The following is a 21,119-nucleotide window of genomic DNA, read 5'->3' on the forward strand; positions in this document are numbered from 1 at the left end:
AAAAGTGATTAAAAATGTGGTTAAAAGATTTAAATAGTCAACAAACCACAGCTGTCTTGTGAATCTTAAAATAATGATGAAGCATGTGACTTTAAGATCTTGACTCCACGGCCTTGAATAAAAAATGTGTTTAATGGTATCTTTTAATGTCATTTTAAAAGGTAGATAATACATTAGCATCATTCAGAATTCTAGAGGTTATACAGTTACATCTCCCCTGTCCCCCAGGTCTCCCATTCACTTCAATAAAAGCAACCAATGTCACCAGTGTTTTAGGTCTTTCCAGAGCTAGTCTAAGCATATGTGTAGGCTAATTGTAGCATATGACACAAACTTCTGCATCTTAAGTTTTGTCCCTAGAAATAGACTTGGATATCTTGGAGATTATATCTTGGATATTTCGTATTGGTACATAAAAGATTTCCTCATTTTTTAACAGTTACAGAATCCGTTGTCTCATATTTTACTGAACCAGTCTAGTTACTGGATTTTTAGTTTGCTTTTAGTGTTTTGCTATTACGAGCAGTGCTTACATATTCATGTGAGCCAGTATACTGAATGAACTGTTTTTGAACCAGTGGGTTCAGGAGGCACGGGTATACATAAAGAGATTTTTTTTTTTTTTTCTGTTTCTGGCTTTGGAATAAGAACCCACATTTTTTTGCATGCTCCATAAGTGATTACATGACCCTGAAACCTTGTTTCTTTTTCACATTCAGCCATCGCTAGAACAAGGACTGGGCACAGTGTGGGAATTCGAAACATTCATTTAATTTCACTATGTTAGATGCTATAAAAATACAAAAGGATTAAGAAAATAACCATAAGGGAGGTGGTTCAAACATACTTAAAACTGTTAAGAATAAAAGTAATTTTGTGATTAAACAAGTACAGTCGTCCCTCAGTATCGGAGGGGGGATTGGTTCCAGGATCCACCCCCAACCCTCAGGTACCAAAATCCTCAGATGCTCAAGTTCCTTATATAAAATGGTGTAGTATTTGCATATAACCTACTAACATCCTCCTGCATTAAATCATCTCTAGACTACTCATAATACCTAGTACAATGTAAATGGTATGTAAATAGTTGCCAGCAGGCGACAAATTCAAGTTTTGCTTTTTTGCAACTTCCTGGACTTTTTTCAGATATTTTTGATTCGTGATTGGTTGAATCTCTGGGTGTAGAACCTGCAGATAAGGGCTGACAGTAATCCAAAAGTCAGAGGGTCAGGGAAGGCTAGAATTAAAAGTATTTTTGGAGGAGTTAGGACTTGAGCTGGAGAGACCTTAATCAAGTAATCCGTTTAAAAAAAAAAAAAAAACAGGATGGTGTGAAAGGCAGAATGATAAAGGCAAGAATGAGAACAGAGGTTTGGGAGGCAATTAGACCAGTTTGGCTGGATTTTGCAGTGTCCGTTTGGGATTAGATAGGGCCAGGTTGTAGAGGCATCTGAATTATAGCCTGGCGCATTCTGTGAGGGCAATGGGAAGCCTGGTTTCCAAGCCAGAGAATGACAAAAGCAGAGCAGAGGTGGAGGTGGGAGTGGGTGGGAGGGGTGGAGGGTGGTGAAATAGATGAGAGGAATTAAGAGGGACGAACTTCCAGTTATAAGTCACGGGGATATAATGTACAGCCTAGGGAATATAGTCAGTAAAATTGTAATAACTTTGTATGGTGACAAGTGATTACCAGACTTACTGTAGTGATCAATTTTAATGTTTATAGATGTCAAACCACTATGTTGTATGCCTGAAACTAATATAATGTATGTCAACTATATTTCAGTAAAAAAAAAGAAAAAGGCAGAGCTCCAATCTGGAGATGATGTGGATAGAATCAGGGAAATAAGAGGACTGTTTTAATAAACAGAAAGGGCTGAATTATGGCATATGTGAAACATTTTATAAATTTAATATATTTACTTTAGTAATGGAGACTGTAGCAGCATTGAAAAATGCTTGATTTTTCATTGACTAACTATGAAAAGATAAACTTATGGACAAAGACACAGATACCAAAAAGAGTTGCATCAGTGTTTTGGGATGTATGTATAATTTTTTTCCAAACAAATGCATTTGGCAATGGCAGTTATTGTCCTTAGAACAAAAAAAGAAAAAAAATGCATGCCTCACATACACTGTCTAATATGAACCCCATTATAAGCCTGTGAGATAAAGGCAAACACTGTTATCAGCACTTACAGGTGAGGAGACAACTCTGAAAGATGATTCCCCAGTTGTCCACCTAGTAAGTGAGAGGAGGAACTCAAATCCAGGTCTTCATAGGCCAGATAATGTATTGGCAATAATGGGGAAAGTTCTTCATCCCTGCTTTCAGAAATTTGATTCTGTTTCATGTAACCCTTTCTTCATACCCTCAATTAGGAAAAGTAAGAACATTAAAATCACGTAAGTGTAAACCTAAAATGAAAATTGAGACAGTTAAACAGATATTCTCTCAATACATGCCCTGTATAGATGATATTAGTTGCATTTAGAAAATGTTCCAAATGGAAGTCATTTGGAATGTCATTGGCCTGTAGCTTTTTTTTTTTTTTTTTTTTTTTTTTTTTTTTTGCGTTATGCGGGCCTCTCACCGCTGTGGCCTCTCCCCTTGCGGAGCGCAGGCTCCGGACGCACAGGCTCAGCGGCCATGGCTCACGGGCCCAGCCGCTCTGCGGCATGTGGGATCTTCCCAGACCGGGGCACGAACCCGTGTCCCCTGCATCGGCAGGCGGACTCTCAACCACTGCGCCACCAGGGAAGCCCTGGCCTGTAGCTTTTAGTAAAGTAAAAATCAAAGGTAACTGTCCGTACACTTCTACGTATGCATCGCCTAAAGAACTACTGCTCATATGTGAGAATATTGAAGAACTATGAATTACTATTCAAGCCTGATTCCAACCTGGGAATCTTCTATCCTCACTTTGTCCCTATAAAATGGGACTAGTCTCTCTTTTCTGAATACAGCCTGTTTTCCAGCCTCTGAACATTTGCTCTTGCTATGCCACCTACCTGAAATAGCCTTTTTTCACCTGCACTTGTTAAAATTATAGTCATTCTTCAAGATGCACTTAAATTACCTCTTTCAAGAAGTCTTTCAGTCTTTTTCCTGCCCCTTTCAGCCTCTCAGCCCATATCCTTTTATAGTATTTATAAACTGTGTAAATTAAAAAAAAATTTTTTTAGAAAATTATTTATTTGGCCACACCTCGTGGCTTGTGGGATCTTAGTTCCCTGACCAGGGATTGAACCCAGGCCCTAGGCAGTGAGAGCACAGAGTCTTAACCACTGGACCACCAGGGAATTCCCAATAAACTTTGAATGTTTTAATAAAATTTTGAAGTTCTTTGTGTAAGTTCCCTTATTCTTCCTATGAGATTTTTACGTTCATTCAAGAGGAAGAAGGGATCTAACATTTACTAGGTAATTACTGTATCAGAAGGTGCCAAGAGTTTCACCAAATAAGTATAATACCAGGTAATATTATATTAATAATAGGTATTTATAGGGCTAAGCACCACTTTTAGTGCTTTACCTGTGTCAATTCATTTAATTTTCATAATAACCCTATGTGGCAATTACTACTATTGTGATCCCATTTTGCAGATGGGGGAAACTGAGGTCTGAAAATTTGGATTAATTTAGCCAAGGTCATAGAGCTAGGATATATTGGAGCCATAATGCAAAGCCAGATACCCTGCCTCTGGAGTCCCTGAAACTTGCCCACTGTTTCGAAGAGCTTCCTTCCATCGAGAGGGAGCCAGGTCTGTCTTGTTGGGTTTATGCCCCAGTCCCTGGGAGCCCTGAGATTCTTTATTCTCCTGCCAACTAGGCATTGAGCTTCCTTGCTTCCTCCTCAAATTGCCCCAGTGCCCTCCTCTCCTCCAGCCCCTCTGTCCTTTCAGTCACTCATCCTGCTCATTAGGGGTCATTAGACCCCTGGAGAGCCCCACTATCCAGATCCCAGCTGCCAGGGGAGGAAGCTGGCTGGGGAGCCTCCAATGCTGGGTCCAAGCTTGGGTCCTATGCTATACTTTAGATCTTCCCTCAAGCTGAGAATAAAAAATTAACTCCTGTTTCTGCTGGAAAGTTCCTGCCCTGGTTGCTACTTTCTACTAATAGATTCCTGTAAGTCACAGCCCCACTATCAGCTATTTAAAAAGCCACTAAAACTGGAGTTCTTAGCCTAGGGTACAAGGATCCCCTGAAATTTTATTTAAAAGCATTTTTCTGGGGAAAGGACCCATAACTTTCAATCGATTTTCGAATGAATTCAGAGTTTTTATTCTGACTTTTCAAGTTATTGTTTATTTATTTATTTATTTATTTATTGGCCATGCTGCGAGCCTTACAGGATCTTAGTTCCCCGACCAGGGATCGAACCCAGGCCCCTGGCATGGAAAGCTCAGAGTCCTAACCACTGGACCACCAGGGAATTCCCTCAAGTTTTCTTTTTCTATTCTAGAACCAATGATACTTTTCAGGATCTCAAATATTTTCATAGGCCTCTGGAAAGCTCACAGGCCCTAGATACTGTGCCCGCAACATGGGAAAAACGAACAGCTCTGCCCGGGTTCCTAACTCACAAAGCTTAGGAAGCACCGCCCTGAAATGTAACTTGCAGACCACCACCAGCTCTGTAATGTACTTTTGCCCCTGGTTGCTTAATCCCCTTCCTTCCTGCTCCTCAGCCTTCCTCTTTCTCCCCCAGCCTTGAGAGTGAGCATCTCCCTTTGCCCAAACTAGGGATGAACCTACAGAATTCTCTTTTTTTTCTTGGATCCTCCAGCTTTTCTCCTGATCCTGGGAGCCTGTCCATTGAGGGTCAAGGGGGACACCAGAGTGGAATATTGCAAGCCCTGGTGGTGCAGGGGTGGGGTTCAAGGGTGCACAAAGGGCTGGAAACTCACAATGAGCCTTTCTTTCCTTGTCTTCCCTTAACCCATACTGAGTATGGCAGAAGCCAGGAATCTTGGGAAGGAAAGAAACTTGGGATATGCTGAGCTATGCCACACATTTTTTTTCTTGGAATAATTTCCAAACCAGATCTGACTGTTGCATGGGGCTAACAGTAAAGAACAGAGCCAATAAGTGATCTGATATTAGCATTTCTAAAAACTATGAGATGAAATAAAAAAGGATACCGATTCAAGGAATAACATAGCTCCCCTCCCGACTTTCAAAATAAAACTGAGAAATTATAGAAAATTAAATGTTTTAAAAATTGCAGTAAATAGCAGAGTTTTTACTCATAAAAGACAGGGTACAAACAGAGACGTGGAAAAGGAGCAGGATCTTTAGGAAACCCCAACGGCAAGGACATAGATTTCCAATGTTTCTTGACCTGCACACTGGAGGCCATCTCTTGCCTCTGAACAGTCTACATTTGTCTTGGCTCTCTTACGGCACTTACTACTGTCTACCTTGTTTCAGGATTGTTTTTATGCAAGCTTAATCTCACCCCCATAAGTACCTTATGCATCTTGGCATCCCTCACAGTATCTGTCTACCATGGTTCCGTATAACTCTTATTCATCTATTTGCTAAAGGCATAAATGAATAGAAGTCAAAATACTATTAGTCTTAAATGCAACAGATTTGCGCCATGAAGAGGTCACTGACTTAAAGGTATACTTTATTGGTCTTATAGGAATAGAAGGTAGAAATATATCAATACGTCATACATGCTTTATTTTCCTGAAATCATTCTGATATTGAGCTGGCCTATCTACTATCTGGATGTCAGTGTTTCATGTTTATAGCAATCTTATACTTATTTGCATATATACATACTCAGAATTTTCCAAAACATTAATGTTTATAATGATATCATGGGGGATTAAAGATGGGCATATAACCCCATTGAGGGGTAGGGTGTATGTCCCCTCCCTTTGAATCTGAGCTGGCCAGTGACTGCTTTGGTCAATAGAGTACCATGGAAGTGATACTGTGCCAGTGTCTGGCATAGCCTTTAAGAGGAGTAGAAATTTCTACCCTGGTCTCTTAGAGCCCTACATTGTCATATAAGTCTGGCTAACCCTGAGGTGCCATGCTGGAATACCCTTGTGAAGAAAGGAGAGGAGAAGATAGAGGAGAAGAAGGGAGGAGGGAAGGGGAGGAGAGAGAGGGGAAGGAGAGGAAGGGAAGGGGATGGGGAGAAGGGAGGAGAGCTGCTCAGCCAGTCGGGTCATCCTGGTCCAGCTGAGGCTCCGGATATTGCGAAGCAGAGGGGCGAACCTCCCTTCTGTGCCTTCTTTAAATTGCTGATCCTCAGAATTGTGAGATATAATAATAATAATAATAATAAATTGTTATTTTTAGCAACTAGATTTTGGGACAGTTTTAACCTACTATAACCAACTATTACTTTAATTCATAAATGCAATATACAGATTACATGAAATAAAGAAATTAAGTACATATGTTGTATTTTAAGACTAGGTCTAATAGGTTACTTGTGCAAAATTAAAGTGAGCTTAAGCACACATATTTTTATATTTTTGAAATTAGTCATATATTTAATATTAAGATTTAGAACTTTTAAAAAGTCATTAAAATTGAAAAAAGTGTTAATCCACTACAGTATAATTCGCAAGAATAACACAGATAATTTAAGTTGCTGAAAAAAAACTGAAGATCCTTCTTATGTTTTATATCAATAGAAAAATATGATGCCAATAAAATGACCAAAAACAATAAAAAGATACAGTCAGCTCTATGTCTTGGACCCAAACAATCCGAAAGCGCCTGTCAGGGGACCCACACAAAAGCCATATACTGATTTGTGCAAGAGTAAGAATTCACTGGGCTGTTTCCAGGAGACACAGATTCTTGGTTTCAGAGTTCCTGAGCTGTTCGCTTACTGTGCCAGAACAGCTCACTTCCCACAGCGTATATTTTAGTATCTCAGCAACTGAGGCCCGAAAGCGTGCTTGGAACTTCTTACTAATTAGGACATAAAGGATGGGGTTCAAGCAACTATTGAGGAATGCCAAGCCAGTGGAGAGGGGGATTCCGGCCTGCAGCACCTGGTGGAAATAGCTATTGTGGTGAATCGTGAGTTCCCAAATGCTAAACAGGTGATAAGGAGTCCAGCAAATCAAAAAGGCAGTGACCACAGCCAGGATGGTCCAGAAGTGCTTACTGGAGATCAGGATGCTTCGCTTCTTCACCTTGAAGATGAGGCACAAGTAGCAAATGCTCATTGTTAGAAGAGGGAAGATGTACCCAACAATAACTTTCACCCAGGTCAGAATATGATGCCTCATCAACGTGAGGTCAGGATCACGCTCGTGGAAGTTGTTATAGCAAAGAGTGTGGTTACTGAACTCCAGAGTGTCCCGGAAAAACAGGGCTGGACCACCCATTAGTGAAGCCAAAAGCCAAACAACTATAGTAACAATCAGAGAGTTCCTTAGGGTCCGGTACCGATGAGATAAGACAGGGTGGATCAAGTAGATATAGCGGTCCAGGCTTATCACCGTCAGGAAGAAAACACTGGCAAACATGTTCAACTGGGCAATGAAGGAATTGGCCTTGCACAACCAGATGCCAAAGGGCCAGTGGAAATTCATGGCCACATAGGAGATGTACAGGGGCAAGAAGAGAAGAAAAATGAAATCTGCGATGGCTAGATTGAGGAACCAGAGAGTGGTGACTGTCTTCTTCCACTTGAATCCTGTAAACCAAATGACAAGGGCATTTCCTGGAATGCCCAGAACAAATGCCAAACAGTATAACACGAGGGAGACCCAGTGAATGACTCCTAGGTGTGCTTTCTCCTCCAAATCAGTCTCTGGGGAGTAATATTCCAGGGCATAGGAGTAGTTCTCAAAGTCTTCAAATAATGTTTCCTCTAGATCTTCCATGACCTTGCTAAATGCAGAATGAAGAAATCTATGGAAGCAAATTTAAAAGGAAAGAAAACAATTTTTAAAAGAACAAATGTCTAGTGAATGATACAGAACATAAGGATAAAAATATTTTATCTTAATAGACACTAATAACAATTTAGGACCAAAAGGGAGACGTAACCACAGAAGTAGAGATTTTTTAAATGAGAGGAAGCTATGAAAAAAATACTTATTTGAAATATTTGGCAAAATGTTTCCTAGAAAAAAATGTACTCTTCCAAAATGGACACAAGCAGAAACAAAACCTGAATAGACTTACAACCATTAAAGAAATATCATATGTTAAAAAAATGTTTTTCATCTTATGAACGAGAAATAGTATATTTCTTGGTAGGACTTGTTATTAACACTCCAGGTGTCCAAGTCTCAGTGGACCTAAGTTTTGCTATAATTATTCTCAAAGCTGTGAGAGTTTATTTTTGTAAAGTATTCAGTAAGTGCTAAATTAAAATGATTGACTCTATAGGTACAATTCCTATGTTCATAATGCTTGTAGGGCTGACTAGAGAGAATCTAACATTCAACAAATATTTATTAAGTTCTTACCAGGCATTATTATTTTATGGAAGATGCAAAAGAAAACAGATGAATACTTATGCGGTGATGACTTCAAAATCCTTATTTGTACCCTGACATCTTAAGATCTAGACAGAGTTCCAATTGCTTCTTTGGCTCATCCACCTGGATGTCATGGGCAAGCACTGGAGGTTTTGACCCACTGTTTTGCACCCATGGATGTTTTGATTCTAGGTTTATAAATTCAAATATGTTCATCAGAATTATATCAATATGGAAGGCTTTTCAACTACAAGATATATTTTGGAATGAACTTGACTATGACCACTTAATTTCTATATTAATTTCTTATAGAGCGCAGTTAAGCTTTATTTAAATTTTTTATTTTCCTGAAATTTCTTTGTTTTGAATTAACTCAAAGTAATTCTTTTCTACATTACAACAAAGATTTGATTTATTAATCAGTTTTATTTTGTTTATTTTTATTTATTTATTTATTTAATTTTTGCAGTACGCGGGCCTCTCACTGTTGTGGCCTCTCCCGTTGCGGAGCACAGGCTCTGGACGTGCAGGCTCAGCGGCCACGGCCCACGGGCCTAGCCGCTCCGCGGCATGTGGGATCTTCCCGGACCGGGGCACGAACCCGTGTCCCTTGCATCGTCAGGCGGACTCTCAACCACTGCGCCACCAGGGAAGCCCTTTATTTTTTTAACATCTTTATTGGAGTATAATTGCTTTACAATGGTGTGTTAGTTTCTGCTGTATAACAAAGTGAATCAGCTATACATATACGTATATCCCCGTATCTTCTCCCTCTTGCGTCTCCCTCCCACACTGCCTATCTCACCCCTATTTTGTTTATTTTTATCCATACCAAATGTTATCTATTATAATTTCATGCGAAGTAAGTTTTCTTTTGTGGCCTTTTTTTTTTTTCTTCCCTGCTATCAAGTCCAGTTTCCTGTGTTAAGAAGAGTTGAATGTCAATTTTTCAACCAAAAATGTTTACTGGGTGTAAATATAGCTTCATCAATTTATTTTGTGTTATTTGTATCTGTAGTATTCAAAATCAAGTAGAAAAAAGACTAATAGTTATATTCATTTCATGGAGCTATAATCATTAATGGGGCAAATATGTAAGATTTGAGATTATAGTAGGGTTAGAATAAAGAGGTCAGAACATCTTGTGTTGCTCACAGCCAGCTCAGACTCAATTCACTAAAGTCATCATCCTACCTAAAATTTAGCATTTGAGGAATCTGGCAGAGCATAGTTAAAAACAAAAGCACTTCATTAGCATTCTCCCAACCCCAGACCCAGCTAACTTCTCTTTATTTTTCAACATTCAGCTCAAATCCCACCTTTTCTTGGAAACATTTTCTGACATTACCTTCCCCCAGATTATTATAATACATAATAACAACTATTATTACACACAATAGTCAATGCTATTGGGAATTTACTAGATGCCAGGCACGTATGATCTAATTTGACCCTTGAAAGAATCATATAAAGTGGATAAGTACTATTGTTATTTCCATCTCCAAGAAAAAATACTGAAGCTTCAAGAAGCTTAGTGGCTTTCCCACTTTCACGCAACCTATAATTGGAGAGTCAAGATCTAAATTCAAATCTGTTGGACCCAGATCCTGGGCTCTTAACAACTACCACATTCCCCTCTTCTGCCATACTTCTCTTATTGTACTTAATACACTATACTGTCATTGATTTCTCTTTAATTCCTGCCCTACCAAACTGTGAACTCCTTGAGAATGACTGTCATCTCACTGTAACCCACAGTGCCTAGTACAGGTCTTAACGTCTCACAGGTGCTCAACATGTGCTCAGTAAATAATTGGCTCTGCTATAAAGCCTGTTCAGAACCAAGTGTAATTTTAAAGCCTCAGGTGAGAGTTTGTGAGTTCACCCCTAAGACACTCTCATTGCCAGAATCTCTCTGGCCTTGACCCACAGTTCTATCCTCAAGATCTAGACTTGTTCCTTGTCACTCAGTCCTTTCCTTCATGTGTCCAAGACTGGCTTCTTTCTTGCCACCCTTTTCTTTCAGGTCTGGGACCTTACTCTGCCCTCTTCACTCCTTCTGGTAGCTGAACCCCCTCCGTGTCAAATCCTTTCCAGCCTAACCTCCAACGCCCTGTCTTGGTTTTCTGCCTGTATACTAAGACACCCTTACCTTTCTGGTGCCTATGACCTATTCTTTTAGGCTATGAGCAATTCTGAAGTCAAATGGCCCTAAATCACCTTACAAAACCCTAAGCAGTGAGTAGATGGAACTTGATTCCCCAAACAAAGAAAAGCCAGTGGAGGACTTCTAATTACACAAAACCACTATCCTCAGCAAGTCAGGAGCTTACAAAGTCATTGCTGACTGTGCTGGGCCAGAATGGTCGCAGGGCCTGCTGAAGGGTACCAACCACCCCTCATCCCATTTCTCTTGGGGCAGGGGGAGGTACCTTGAGGATGAGTGATTTTTCCGAACAGAATCCCTTCAAACAGAAACCCTTGTTCCAGAGAAATTCCTAATCTTCCAGAAAGCAGATGAGTAGGTTAGATGCAATGACCAGTTCAGGCTTGGAGAAAGATCTTCAAGAGGAGCTGAATACTGTGTGGAGAAAAGGGAACCCTCCTGCACTGTTGGTGGGAATGTAAATTGATACAGTCACCATGGAGAACAGTAAGGAGGTTCCTTAAAAAACTAAAAATAGAACTACCATATGACCCAGCAACCCCACTACTGGCCATATACCCAGAGAAAACCACAGTTCAAAAAGACACAGGCACCCCAATGTTCATTGCAGCACTATTTACAATAGCCAGGTCATGGAAGCAACCTAAATGCCCATAGACAGAAGAATGGATAAAGAAGATGTGGTACATATATACAATGGAATATTACTCAGCCATAAAAAGGAACAAAGTTGGGTCATTTGTAGAGACATGGATGGACTTAGAGACTGTCATACAGAGTGAAGTAAGTCAGAAAGAGAAAAACAAATATCGTGTATTAATACATATATGTGGAATCCAGAAAAATGGTACAGATGAACTGGTTTGCAGGGCAGAAATAGAGACACAGAAGTAGAGAACAAACATATGGACACCAAGAGGGGAAAGCTGGGGGTGGTGGGGGGTGGTGTGATGAATTGGGAGATTGGGATTGACATGTATACACTGATGTGTATAAAATGGATAACTAATAAGAACCTGCTGTATAAAAAAAATAAAATTCAAAAAAAAAGAAAGAAAAAAATTGCAATAAATGCAGCTTTTTACAGCATTATACAAAAAAAAAAAAAAAAAAAAAAAAAGGAGCTGAATACTGCCCAGCTGAATCCTTCACAACAAGTATAAGCTAGGAATTCCCCTTGGACTTGAGTAGATGTTTTTGTGTGCTGGTGATGGTGAGAGGGAGGGGTGGGATGGAGAAAAGTGAGAAGTAAGGCAGAATTCAGCAACTATCCTACCAAGTCCTTGGCTAGAGACAGTTAACCCTTGAGGGCATATTCTTGCTTAATTATTGTACCTTGTTTGTATATTGCTTTATAGTTTATAGGCACCTCCAGATAGAATTTCCAAACCTTACTTAGACCTACCCAAATATCTAGAGACTAACTAACTGTATTCGTTTCCCAGGGCTACCGTAACAAAGTACTCTAAACTGGATAGCTTAAAATAACAAAGTTATTGTTTCAAAGTCTGGAGAAAACTGAAATCAAGGTGTAGGCAGGGTTGTTTCCTTCTGAGGGCTATCAGTGAGAATTTGTTCCATGCTTCTTGTCTAGATTCCAGTGGTTTGTTGGCAGACTTTGGCAGTTCTTGGCTTGTACATGCAACAAGATGTTTTGACCTCTTTGTTCTATGCCAAAGTCTCGGGCCTTCCCCTACCCTCTTTCTCTTCTTCTCATTGGCTGAATGAGGAGGCAGTGATGAGCCATCGTGTACCAGGTGGATAAGGAAAACATGATTGTTCACAAGATAGAAGCCTGGGTCCCTGGATGACCTCATGGAGCAGAGCTGCCCTACTTCTCTGAACCGCCTCCTTCTGGATTACTAAGTGAGAAAATAGTTCCCCCACTATTCTTTTAAAGCAGCTGAACCTGTATCCTAACTAATATAGCTTCTCTAGGCCTTGACTTTAAGCACTGTGGTGGAGACTTGTCAGTGCTCACCTCCTGTGAAAGATGTTATAAGAAACCCTTGAGGTGAGAACTATTCCTAACAATTGTCATGGCTTCCGGAAGAAAGAGAGGGGAGCTTCCCTTAGGGAGAGCAGAAAGAGGAAAAAGCTGGCTTTCTAAGGAGGATCTCTTTTACCCCAGCAGTAGTCAGGGAGTCATTTAATGAACATCCTTTTTAGCCATCAAAACAGAATGTGAGAGAGTTTTTGCAATTGATTCAATTGATTACAGTAGTCTGGTAAGACTCCTGCTTTGTAAGGAAATGAGGGGCAGATCTAGAGTTGTAATAGACCTATGTTATTTGGGCAGAGTTGAACAACCTCTGCCCTTTATTTCATAATTTAAATGTCCCAAGGGCAGGTAACTTTAATGGATACAACAGTCCAAGTTGGGGAGACAATGGGATTTGGGTAAACCAAAGAGCAGTGGACTTGCTTTCAGTGGAGAGCAGCTACTCAGTTCCAGCCAACTGCTTCCACGTGGGAAATGAGGGCTTAGTGTTGCCAGAGTTTTTGACAAATGGCTGAATATCTATATATATCTATATATCTCTCTATATATATTTTTTGCCGTACGCGGGCCTCTCACTGCTGTGGCCTTTCCCGTCGCGGAGCACAGGCTCCGGACGCGCAGGCTCATGGCTCACGGGCCCAGCCGCTCCGCGGCATGTGGGATCTTCCCGGACCGGGGCACGAACCTGCGTCCCCCGCATCGGCAGGCGGACTCTCAACCACTGTGCCACCAGGGAAGCCCTGAATATCTATATTTTTAATGTGAAAAGTTTCCAACTCCTAAACTACTGTTTTAAAACGAAATAGTTGTGGGCTGTATTCAGCCCAGCTATACATTTGTGACCTCTGGGGAAGGCAAACTCTTTGAAGACTCTGAGCTTTTCAAAAGTACAGGAGGAGGCTATACATTAAATAAGACAGGAACAAAAGGACAAACGTATGATTGTTCTTGTATGCATAACTATTCAGATTCATAGAGACAAAAAGTAGAATGGTTGTTGCTAGGGACTAGGGGAAGAATGGAAATGGGGATTTATTGTTTAATGGGTACAGAGTTTCAGTTGGAGAAGGTGAAAAAGTTCTGGAGGTGGATAATGGTGATGGTTGTACAACGATGTGAACGTATTTAATGCTACAGAAGTGTACATTTAAAATGGTTAAAATGGTAAATTTTACGTTACATATATTTTCCCACAATAAAAAAGGAAAAGAAAAAAAGAAATTCAGAGAAGGCTTTCTGGAAGAAGTGATCTCTGTCTTGTCTTATAATTAAAGAATTGAATAAACAACACACATATATATTAGTTTTTATCTTCTGTGTATAAACATAGTAAATGTTCATTGTAGAAAAGTTAGAAAAGTATAAAAGGAGAAAATAAAAATTGACTTCCATAATCTCAAAAAACAAACAAATAAATAAATAAAAATAAAATGGAAATAGAAACTCTGACTTGGCCTCTGAGAATGACTTGCCTCTTTGTCCCAGCAAGGCAACCATAAGATTTAATGCTACTCGGGGCCTCTCCATAGATCCTCATTTTAACCTTCTCCAAATTGATATAAGAGATTGACTCTAAGAGTTGAGACACCTCTTTTTTTCTCCAGGAAAAAAGATGCTATGTACAAGTTCCTCACCTTACTGGGTTTCTGTTAGAGTTACTATGGAGGACCATGATAAGAAAGGCAAAGAAATGGATCATAACCTAGAACCAGAGCTATTCCTTGGAGCTGTAACAAAGCTGGTTCTCGGGAGGAATGGTGAGTAAACTCCCTGATAAATGACCCTCACCCTGTCTTCTGCCACCTCTCATTAGATCCCTATGTCCCCGCCTCATCATTGCTCTACGTCCCACAGTTTGGGCCTTTCAACTCCTACCTGTAAGCTCTGCTCTGCCCCAGACTTGAACTCAAATATGCTCCTTATTCAAAGTGTAACCTGGCAGTCATCCGGATCCATGGTTCTCTTTCTACTTCATTCTCTGATTTGGTAATGGGTTGTTGCCTCGTTCCTAGTCCTTGCTCCCAGGTTCCAGTTCTGGATTGCTACACCTTAGGTCCTCTGGAGGACACTGACCTCTGCTACCACATTTCCGTGACTCGGCTCCTTTGCTCTCTGGGAGGATCCATGCTTCTCTCCCACACCGGTTAGACTACTGACTTACTACCCCAGGAGGCATTGCTCTGACACTAATTCTCATCCCTTATTACCACCAACATCTGTACCAGCGGTACTCAACCAGGGACAGTTTTGCCTCCCAGGGGAATATTTGACAATGTCTAGAGACATTGTTGATTGTCACAACAGGGGATGAAGGATGCGGGGGAAAATGCTACTGGTATCTAGTGAGTAGAGGCCAGGGATGCTGCTAAGCACCCTGTAATAGACAGCTCCCCACAACAAAGAATGACCTTGCCCCAAAAGTCAAGGATGCCAAAGTTAAGAAACCCTGATCTACACACACTGAGCTCAGTCTGAACTCCTTTCTTCTATCTCTTGCTGCTGAATCTGCTCTTTTCCCGTGGGCACCTTCATCTCGGAGTCCTGGCTTAGCCTGGTCTGCTCTATCCCACTACCAACCAACTGTTTTATAGAGGTTGCAGACTGTTAGTCTGTGTGTTGGTCTGTGTGTCTGTGGTTGAAAAAGTGTTAAAGATGTTTGGTGTAGATGCTAATATTAAACATTAATAGACTTCACAAAAATATTGCAATTTTTAGCTTCTTTTGATAATTTGTATCATCTGGTAATAATGGGCCTGTATTTTCTGTAACAGCATTTGCATTCCTCTCCAGACAAGGTATGTACTCTGACTTGCCATGGTCACCACCACTTCCAAATCACTCATTTATGACACTTTCCAGGATGCTCTCAGTACTTGAATTTGAAGTCTTTGCTAACACTATGCCTTGCATATAGTAAGAAATAAAATTATTGGGCTTCCCTGGTGGCGCAGTGGTTAAGAATCCACCTGCCAATGCAGGGCACATGGGTTCAAGCCCTGGTCCGGGAAGATCCCACATGCTGTGGAGCAACTAAGCCCGTGCGCCACAACTACTGACCCTGTGCTCTAGAGCCCACAAGCCACAACTACTGAAGCCCGCATGCCTAGAGCCTGTGCTCCGCAACAAGAGAAGCCACTGCAATGAGAGGCTTGAGCACTGCAAAGAAGAGTAGCCCCCGCTCGCTGCAACTAGAGAAAGCCTGCGCGCAGCAACCAAGACCCAACGCAGCCAAAAATAAATAAAATAAATAAATTTATTTAAAAAAAGAAATAAAATTATTGAAAAAAATAAAACTATACACATATGAGGGTGCAAATGAAGTGTGATAATGCAATCTCAAGATAATATCTGCAATCTCAAAGTAAAAATGTGGTCTGCAAAGAAAGGTTACTGCCTTGGGCATTTCTGCCAATTTAAATTTAAGGACCTACATTTAAGAACATGTATTTTTAAACTTTTAAAAACTGATGTTTTGCTGTATCATCCGTCATGATGTGTTATACTGATCTGTTTATTCTTTTTTTTTTTTTTTGCGGTACGCGGGCCTCTCACCACTGCAGCCTCTCTCGTTGCGGAGCACAGGCTCCGGACGCGCAGGCCCAGTGGCCATGGCTCATGGGCCCAGCCGCTCCGCGGCATGTGGGATCTTCCCAGACCGGGGCACGAACCCGTGTCCCCTGCATCAGCAGGCAGACTCTCAACCACTGCACCACCAGGGAAGCCCCTGATCTGTTTATTCTTAATGAGATAAGAGAGAAAGAGCAAAAAGAGGTGCAGAAAGAAAATATGGGGAAATTTGCCCTCAGTTTCACCATGTGGCTAAATATATACGTACACAGGTACATACATATGCATATACATACATATATATATATATATATGTATACACAACTTTTTTTCATATTTTATTTTATTTTTTATACAGCAGGTTCTTACTAGTTATCCATTTTATACATATTAGTGTATATATGTCAATCCCAATCTCCCAGAGACGCAGAGGTGAAACTAGAGGGATATCTGGGTAATAGAAAAAAGCCTTGCTAGGCAGTAACCAGAAGTGAAGACGGGTAGCAGGCGGACTTAGGTCTTTAAATCCAGGTTTAAAGGAAACACTGTCATTTATTAAATAGGAAGAGTCAAACTGTCTTGGCTGGCAGTGACTTTCCATTGAGATGTCATATTTTTTTCTCAGTTTAGAAGAGCACAGTAACAATGCCAGAATGAGGCTTTAGACTTGACTGAAAAGAGGAAATAGCTACTGTATTTGTCTTAAAACATATATGTTGCTGAAAGGCAAATAAATAATTCTGACTGAAATAAAGACTAATAAAGATCTATATGATCTTAAATCTTTAGAGTAGCCACTGAAGTGAGTGCCAAGCTGCATTGTGGACATGAATATAAACAGGTCCACCCAAGTCCATTAGAAATGTGTGAAAAATGCTTGGTGTGGAGCAAAGTTCAGAGAAGCACCCCTCAAGTTTGTGGTTTGGTTTCCAAAGAATGTGAAGAGGCATATTTACTACAGGGATTCAGCTGCTGTGAGGAACCAAGTTATCACATTCCTGGGTTACATTTACTTCCATACTCAAGTGACAAATATCTAGTTCTGGAGCACAGAACTGTTTATTGAATTAAACAAACTGGTTTCTTATCTATGCAGATTTAATAGATGGTAAAGCTGAAACTCTCTTCTGAATAAACAGATTTCACAACAAAGAGTTCTGGCAGAAAGAATAGTGATAAATAGTCTATAAAATCCAGATGATTTGGGGAAAGGACGTCTGGTAGAAATGTGTATCATTAAACTTTTAAATGTGGTTTTAAATGAGGCTTGGCTGTAGAGGGAAACATTTTGTTTATCCACCTTGACAAGACACAAAGATTCTTTCTGGCAGAAACATTTGGTGAATGTAGAGAGGTTCAATTTAGTTCCATATCGTTGAGTTAGATGGGTTTTCATGGACCATTGCAGAAATGTATACCTAACAGAACCTTAAGAGAATTTAGGCTCTTATCTGCTTTGATCAGAGAGAAGGATTTGGTGTTGCTGACAGTTGTCTACGTGGACTGCCTTTGTAGAGTTCCCCATACACCCTGATAAAAAAGAACTCAAGAATGTATTTCCTGTAAAATGCATCTCCCGTGAAAAGAACAGGGGAGCTTGAGGGAACCTGTACTCTGCTTCTGATTGAATGACAGGAATGAGTAGAAAGAATCAATGGACATGAGAGAGAAACTCTTTGGTGAAAACCACAGATCCATTACCCGGCAAACATACATGGTCAGCAAACTTTACTTTTCAAGAGCCATCTACTTAGGGAAGAGAGATTTTGTTGAAAAGCATGTGTGTGTGTGTGTGTGTGTGTGTGTGTGTGTGTGTGTGAGGGTGGGGGGAGTTATTTGAGGTCATTGCTCAATATTTTCCACTAACTATCAAATATAAACTGTATACCACACCCCAGTGTGTGCTCAAGATGTTTGGCACCTGCAGAATATTTTGCTACCCTTTGGAAAAACGATCTCTGCTTGGAAGGTGTTGGGGCACAGTAGTATTTTATAAAGATTCCCTGTTTATTCACCCAAGAGAAACAAGGGAGTTTTAAATGGAAATTGAAGGTTGAGTGTAATATTGATGGTTCCTGGGGTTGGGAGGTGGTAGAAAGGTAATTGTTGGATTGCACCTTTCCACCCCAAGGCCTGGCATAGCCTCACGTGGAATAAGAGAAGCATCTTGCCTATCTGTAGCTCCCATGTCATTTATTGCTTAATGCCATACTTTAAGACAAATGACAATATTCTTTGGCTTATTAGGATAAATGTAAGTGTTTTGGTTTGGCTGGAAAAGACACAACAAAAAAAGGGAGTGTTTTGGTAATGAAGGCCTTTGAAGGTCATACGTAAGCATTTGGATTTTATTCCATTGTCAGCTGGGAGCAAATAAAAATGTAGCAGGGAGTGGCATCGCTGAATTTTTGTTTTTGTAAAGATCATCTGGTAGCAGTTTGGGAGATATTGCCGCAATTGAAGTCAAAGATGGAAGGGCCATAGGCAGTGAAAGTTAGAATGGAGATGAGGGAGACTTATTTGAAAGACATTCATTTAGGAGATTAATAGAAGCTTTCAGGAAGCTTAGCTAAGCTAGGATAACCTTCACAATAACTTTTTTTATTGAGTTGTCATTGAAAACCAACCCTGGATAGAAAAACTATAGCTAATTTCAGGCATACAAATGTTTTATTCCATTTTAAAGGCAATGGGGTGGGGGAAGAGAAAATGTTTTCTTTATGAAAAAAATACAGTTGAATCAAGTGCACGTGAAATGATACCTATTTTCACTCTGCTGGGATCAAGGTCTTTTCATAAAAGGCACTTGCAGGCTGACTTGCATGTCCTATCCTCAGGCTTCACTAGGACAGTTTAAGAGGACACAGCACATATTTAAAAGGTTAACGCCTACTTACATAACAGTTGATTTTAATGCTCCACCCAGAAGTTTGTGTCCCGATTTGCACAATCTGTATGGCTCTGTTGATTGTGGGGAGGAAAACAGAGTGAATGATTAACCTTGGGTCAGGGAGGAACTTTCAGGCTTAATTTCTTTGCAAGACTTTAAGATAATGAACACATGGGTAAAATTTAAATATCAGGCCATAAAGTGGTCTATCGCCTCTGGAATCAGAATGCCTGCCTTCAAATCCCAGTCTATTTCTTCCTGGCTGTGGAATCTTAGACAAATCACCTACTACCTTGAAGCCTCAGTTCCCTCATTTGTAAAATGAGAGTAGTAATAGTTCTAACTCATAGGGTTGCTAATGATGATCACAAAAGGAAATCCTCAGAAAGTGGCTAGGTCAGTGCCCGGCACAGAAAGCATGCTCAATAAGTATAGCTATTGATTACTACCAGTTTAAGACTAAAAGCAGTACACAATGGAGGGGGGTAGAGGGAAAGTAGAAAGATAACGGGATTTCTCTGTATAACTTCAGGAGAAAAATGAGAAGATTTAAGTACAGATTTTAAAACTTGTTTTGTGTGTTTTATATTTTGAAAAACATTGATCTGTATTGAGATCACACCTTGTTAGATGCCTGCCTTCTGAAGGCAGTTGGGGGACCCCTATGTCGAGCCCCCAAAGGCCACTATTATCCCCATATCTGACCAAGAGTGGTGAGAAAATAGATACTGTAAAGCATTATATTTCTCTTACTTTTTTTTTTTTTTTTTTTTTTTGCGGTAGGCGGGCCTCTCACTGTTGTGGCCCCTCCCCTTGCAGAGCACAGGCTCCAGATGCGCAGGCTCAGCAGCCATGGCTCACGGGCCCAGCCGCTCCGCGGCATGTGGGATCTTCCCAGACCGGGGCACGAACCCGCGTCCCCTGCATCGGCAGGCGGACTCTCAACCACCGCGCCACCAGGGAAGCCCTCTCTTACTTTTTAAAAAAGCTATTTTCAGCTTTTGTTAAAGGTCTAGGTCTTTTCCTCACTTTTCTCCAAATTTTTTCTAGAGTCTGGGAAAGAATCACCACCATTAGCAATGTAATGTTTCAAAGCCTTGGTCAGAGCAGAAATCCCTAAATTTCCTTAAAAAGTGATTTCTATGTATGCAAATAATTTTTTAGCAAGAAGAAGTAGGCACTTAATTTGGAAACCTTGATGCCATAGGACTTCTGTAACTCTATTTTTGTAGGGCATATGACTAGATAGCTACTGGAGATCTGAATTGTTCAATTTATGTCGTGAATAACTTTCATCCACATAAGCAGTCAAAACTAGAGCTTTAATCCTTTTAAGGGTCTTCTGGGAAATGTTATGTCTACTGAAGAACTGATCTTGGAAGCAGCAGCCACAACAGAATACCTACCAGATTATTAAACTGCTCAAAAATAGATACCATCTATGGTTTAGACAATAAAAAAGGTTGTACATGACTATGTTGGTCTGCGTCTAAAATCGTTAACCATGACCTGAAATCTCTGCAGACAAAGATATGCTTCAGAAAACTCAGGGACACTGAGTGGAAGTTTGTGCTGCTACCGAAATGTACCTCTGTTTTCTCTTTCATCATTACTTGGCACTAAAAATGTTTTGGCCTTAATCACATATTGTCAATAACACTGATAGAAATCTAGGAAGAATACCCAGTTTAGGATAGAAACTGAATTAGCAGCTATTATATGTTTATTTCAATTTGTATCAAGATATTTCCTTTTTTAAAAAAAAGAAGGAACAACACTCAAGTAATTTGCAAAATGTATTGAAGTTGCAGACACTTCACAAAACTATTCATCATCCAGAGAGATAGTTAGTGAACTTGGTAAAGCCGGTGGAAGGGAAACTTGTTTTGGTAGCAACGGTAATGTTTTTTCAAGACAGAAGCAAAAAAGTGGGGGGAGGTGGGAGGGGCAACAATTCTAGAACTTCCTCCCATTCATACAAGATTATGCCTGAAAATATTTCTGCTTTTTTTCACTTAG

The 21,119-nt window shown here is 40.3% G+C and overlaps 1 protein-coding gene across 1 annotated transcript; it reads right to left on the minus strand.

Annotated features, from left to right (window-relative positions):
- Positions 1 to 6,719: 6,719 nt before the first annotated feature.
- Positions 6,720 to 19,134, minus strand: CMKLR2 (chemerin chemokine-like receptor 2). Its single transcript, XM_081242546.1, has 2 exons — positions 19,108 to 19,134; positions 6,720 to 7,899 (listed from the first exon to the last, which is right to left on the minus strand). Exon 2 carries the CDS (start codon positions 7,869 to 7,871, stop codon positions 6,804 to 6,806), a length of 1,068 nt encoding a protein of 355 aa, XP_081098672.1. The 5' UTR covers positions 7,872 to 7,899; positions 19,108 to 19,134; the 3' UTR covers positions 6,720 to 6,803.
- Positions 19,135 to 21,119: the final 1,985 nt, after the last annotated feature.

Source organism: Mesoplodon bidens (genome assembly GCF_964165515.1).
Source record: "Mesoplodon bidens genome assembly, chromosome: 8".
NCBI lineage: Eukaryota > Metazoa > Chordata > Mammalia > Artiodactyla > Ziphiidae > Mesoplodon > Mesoplodon bidens.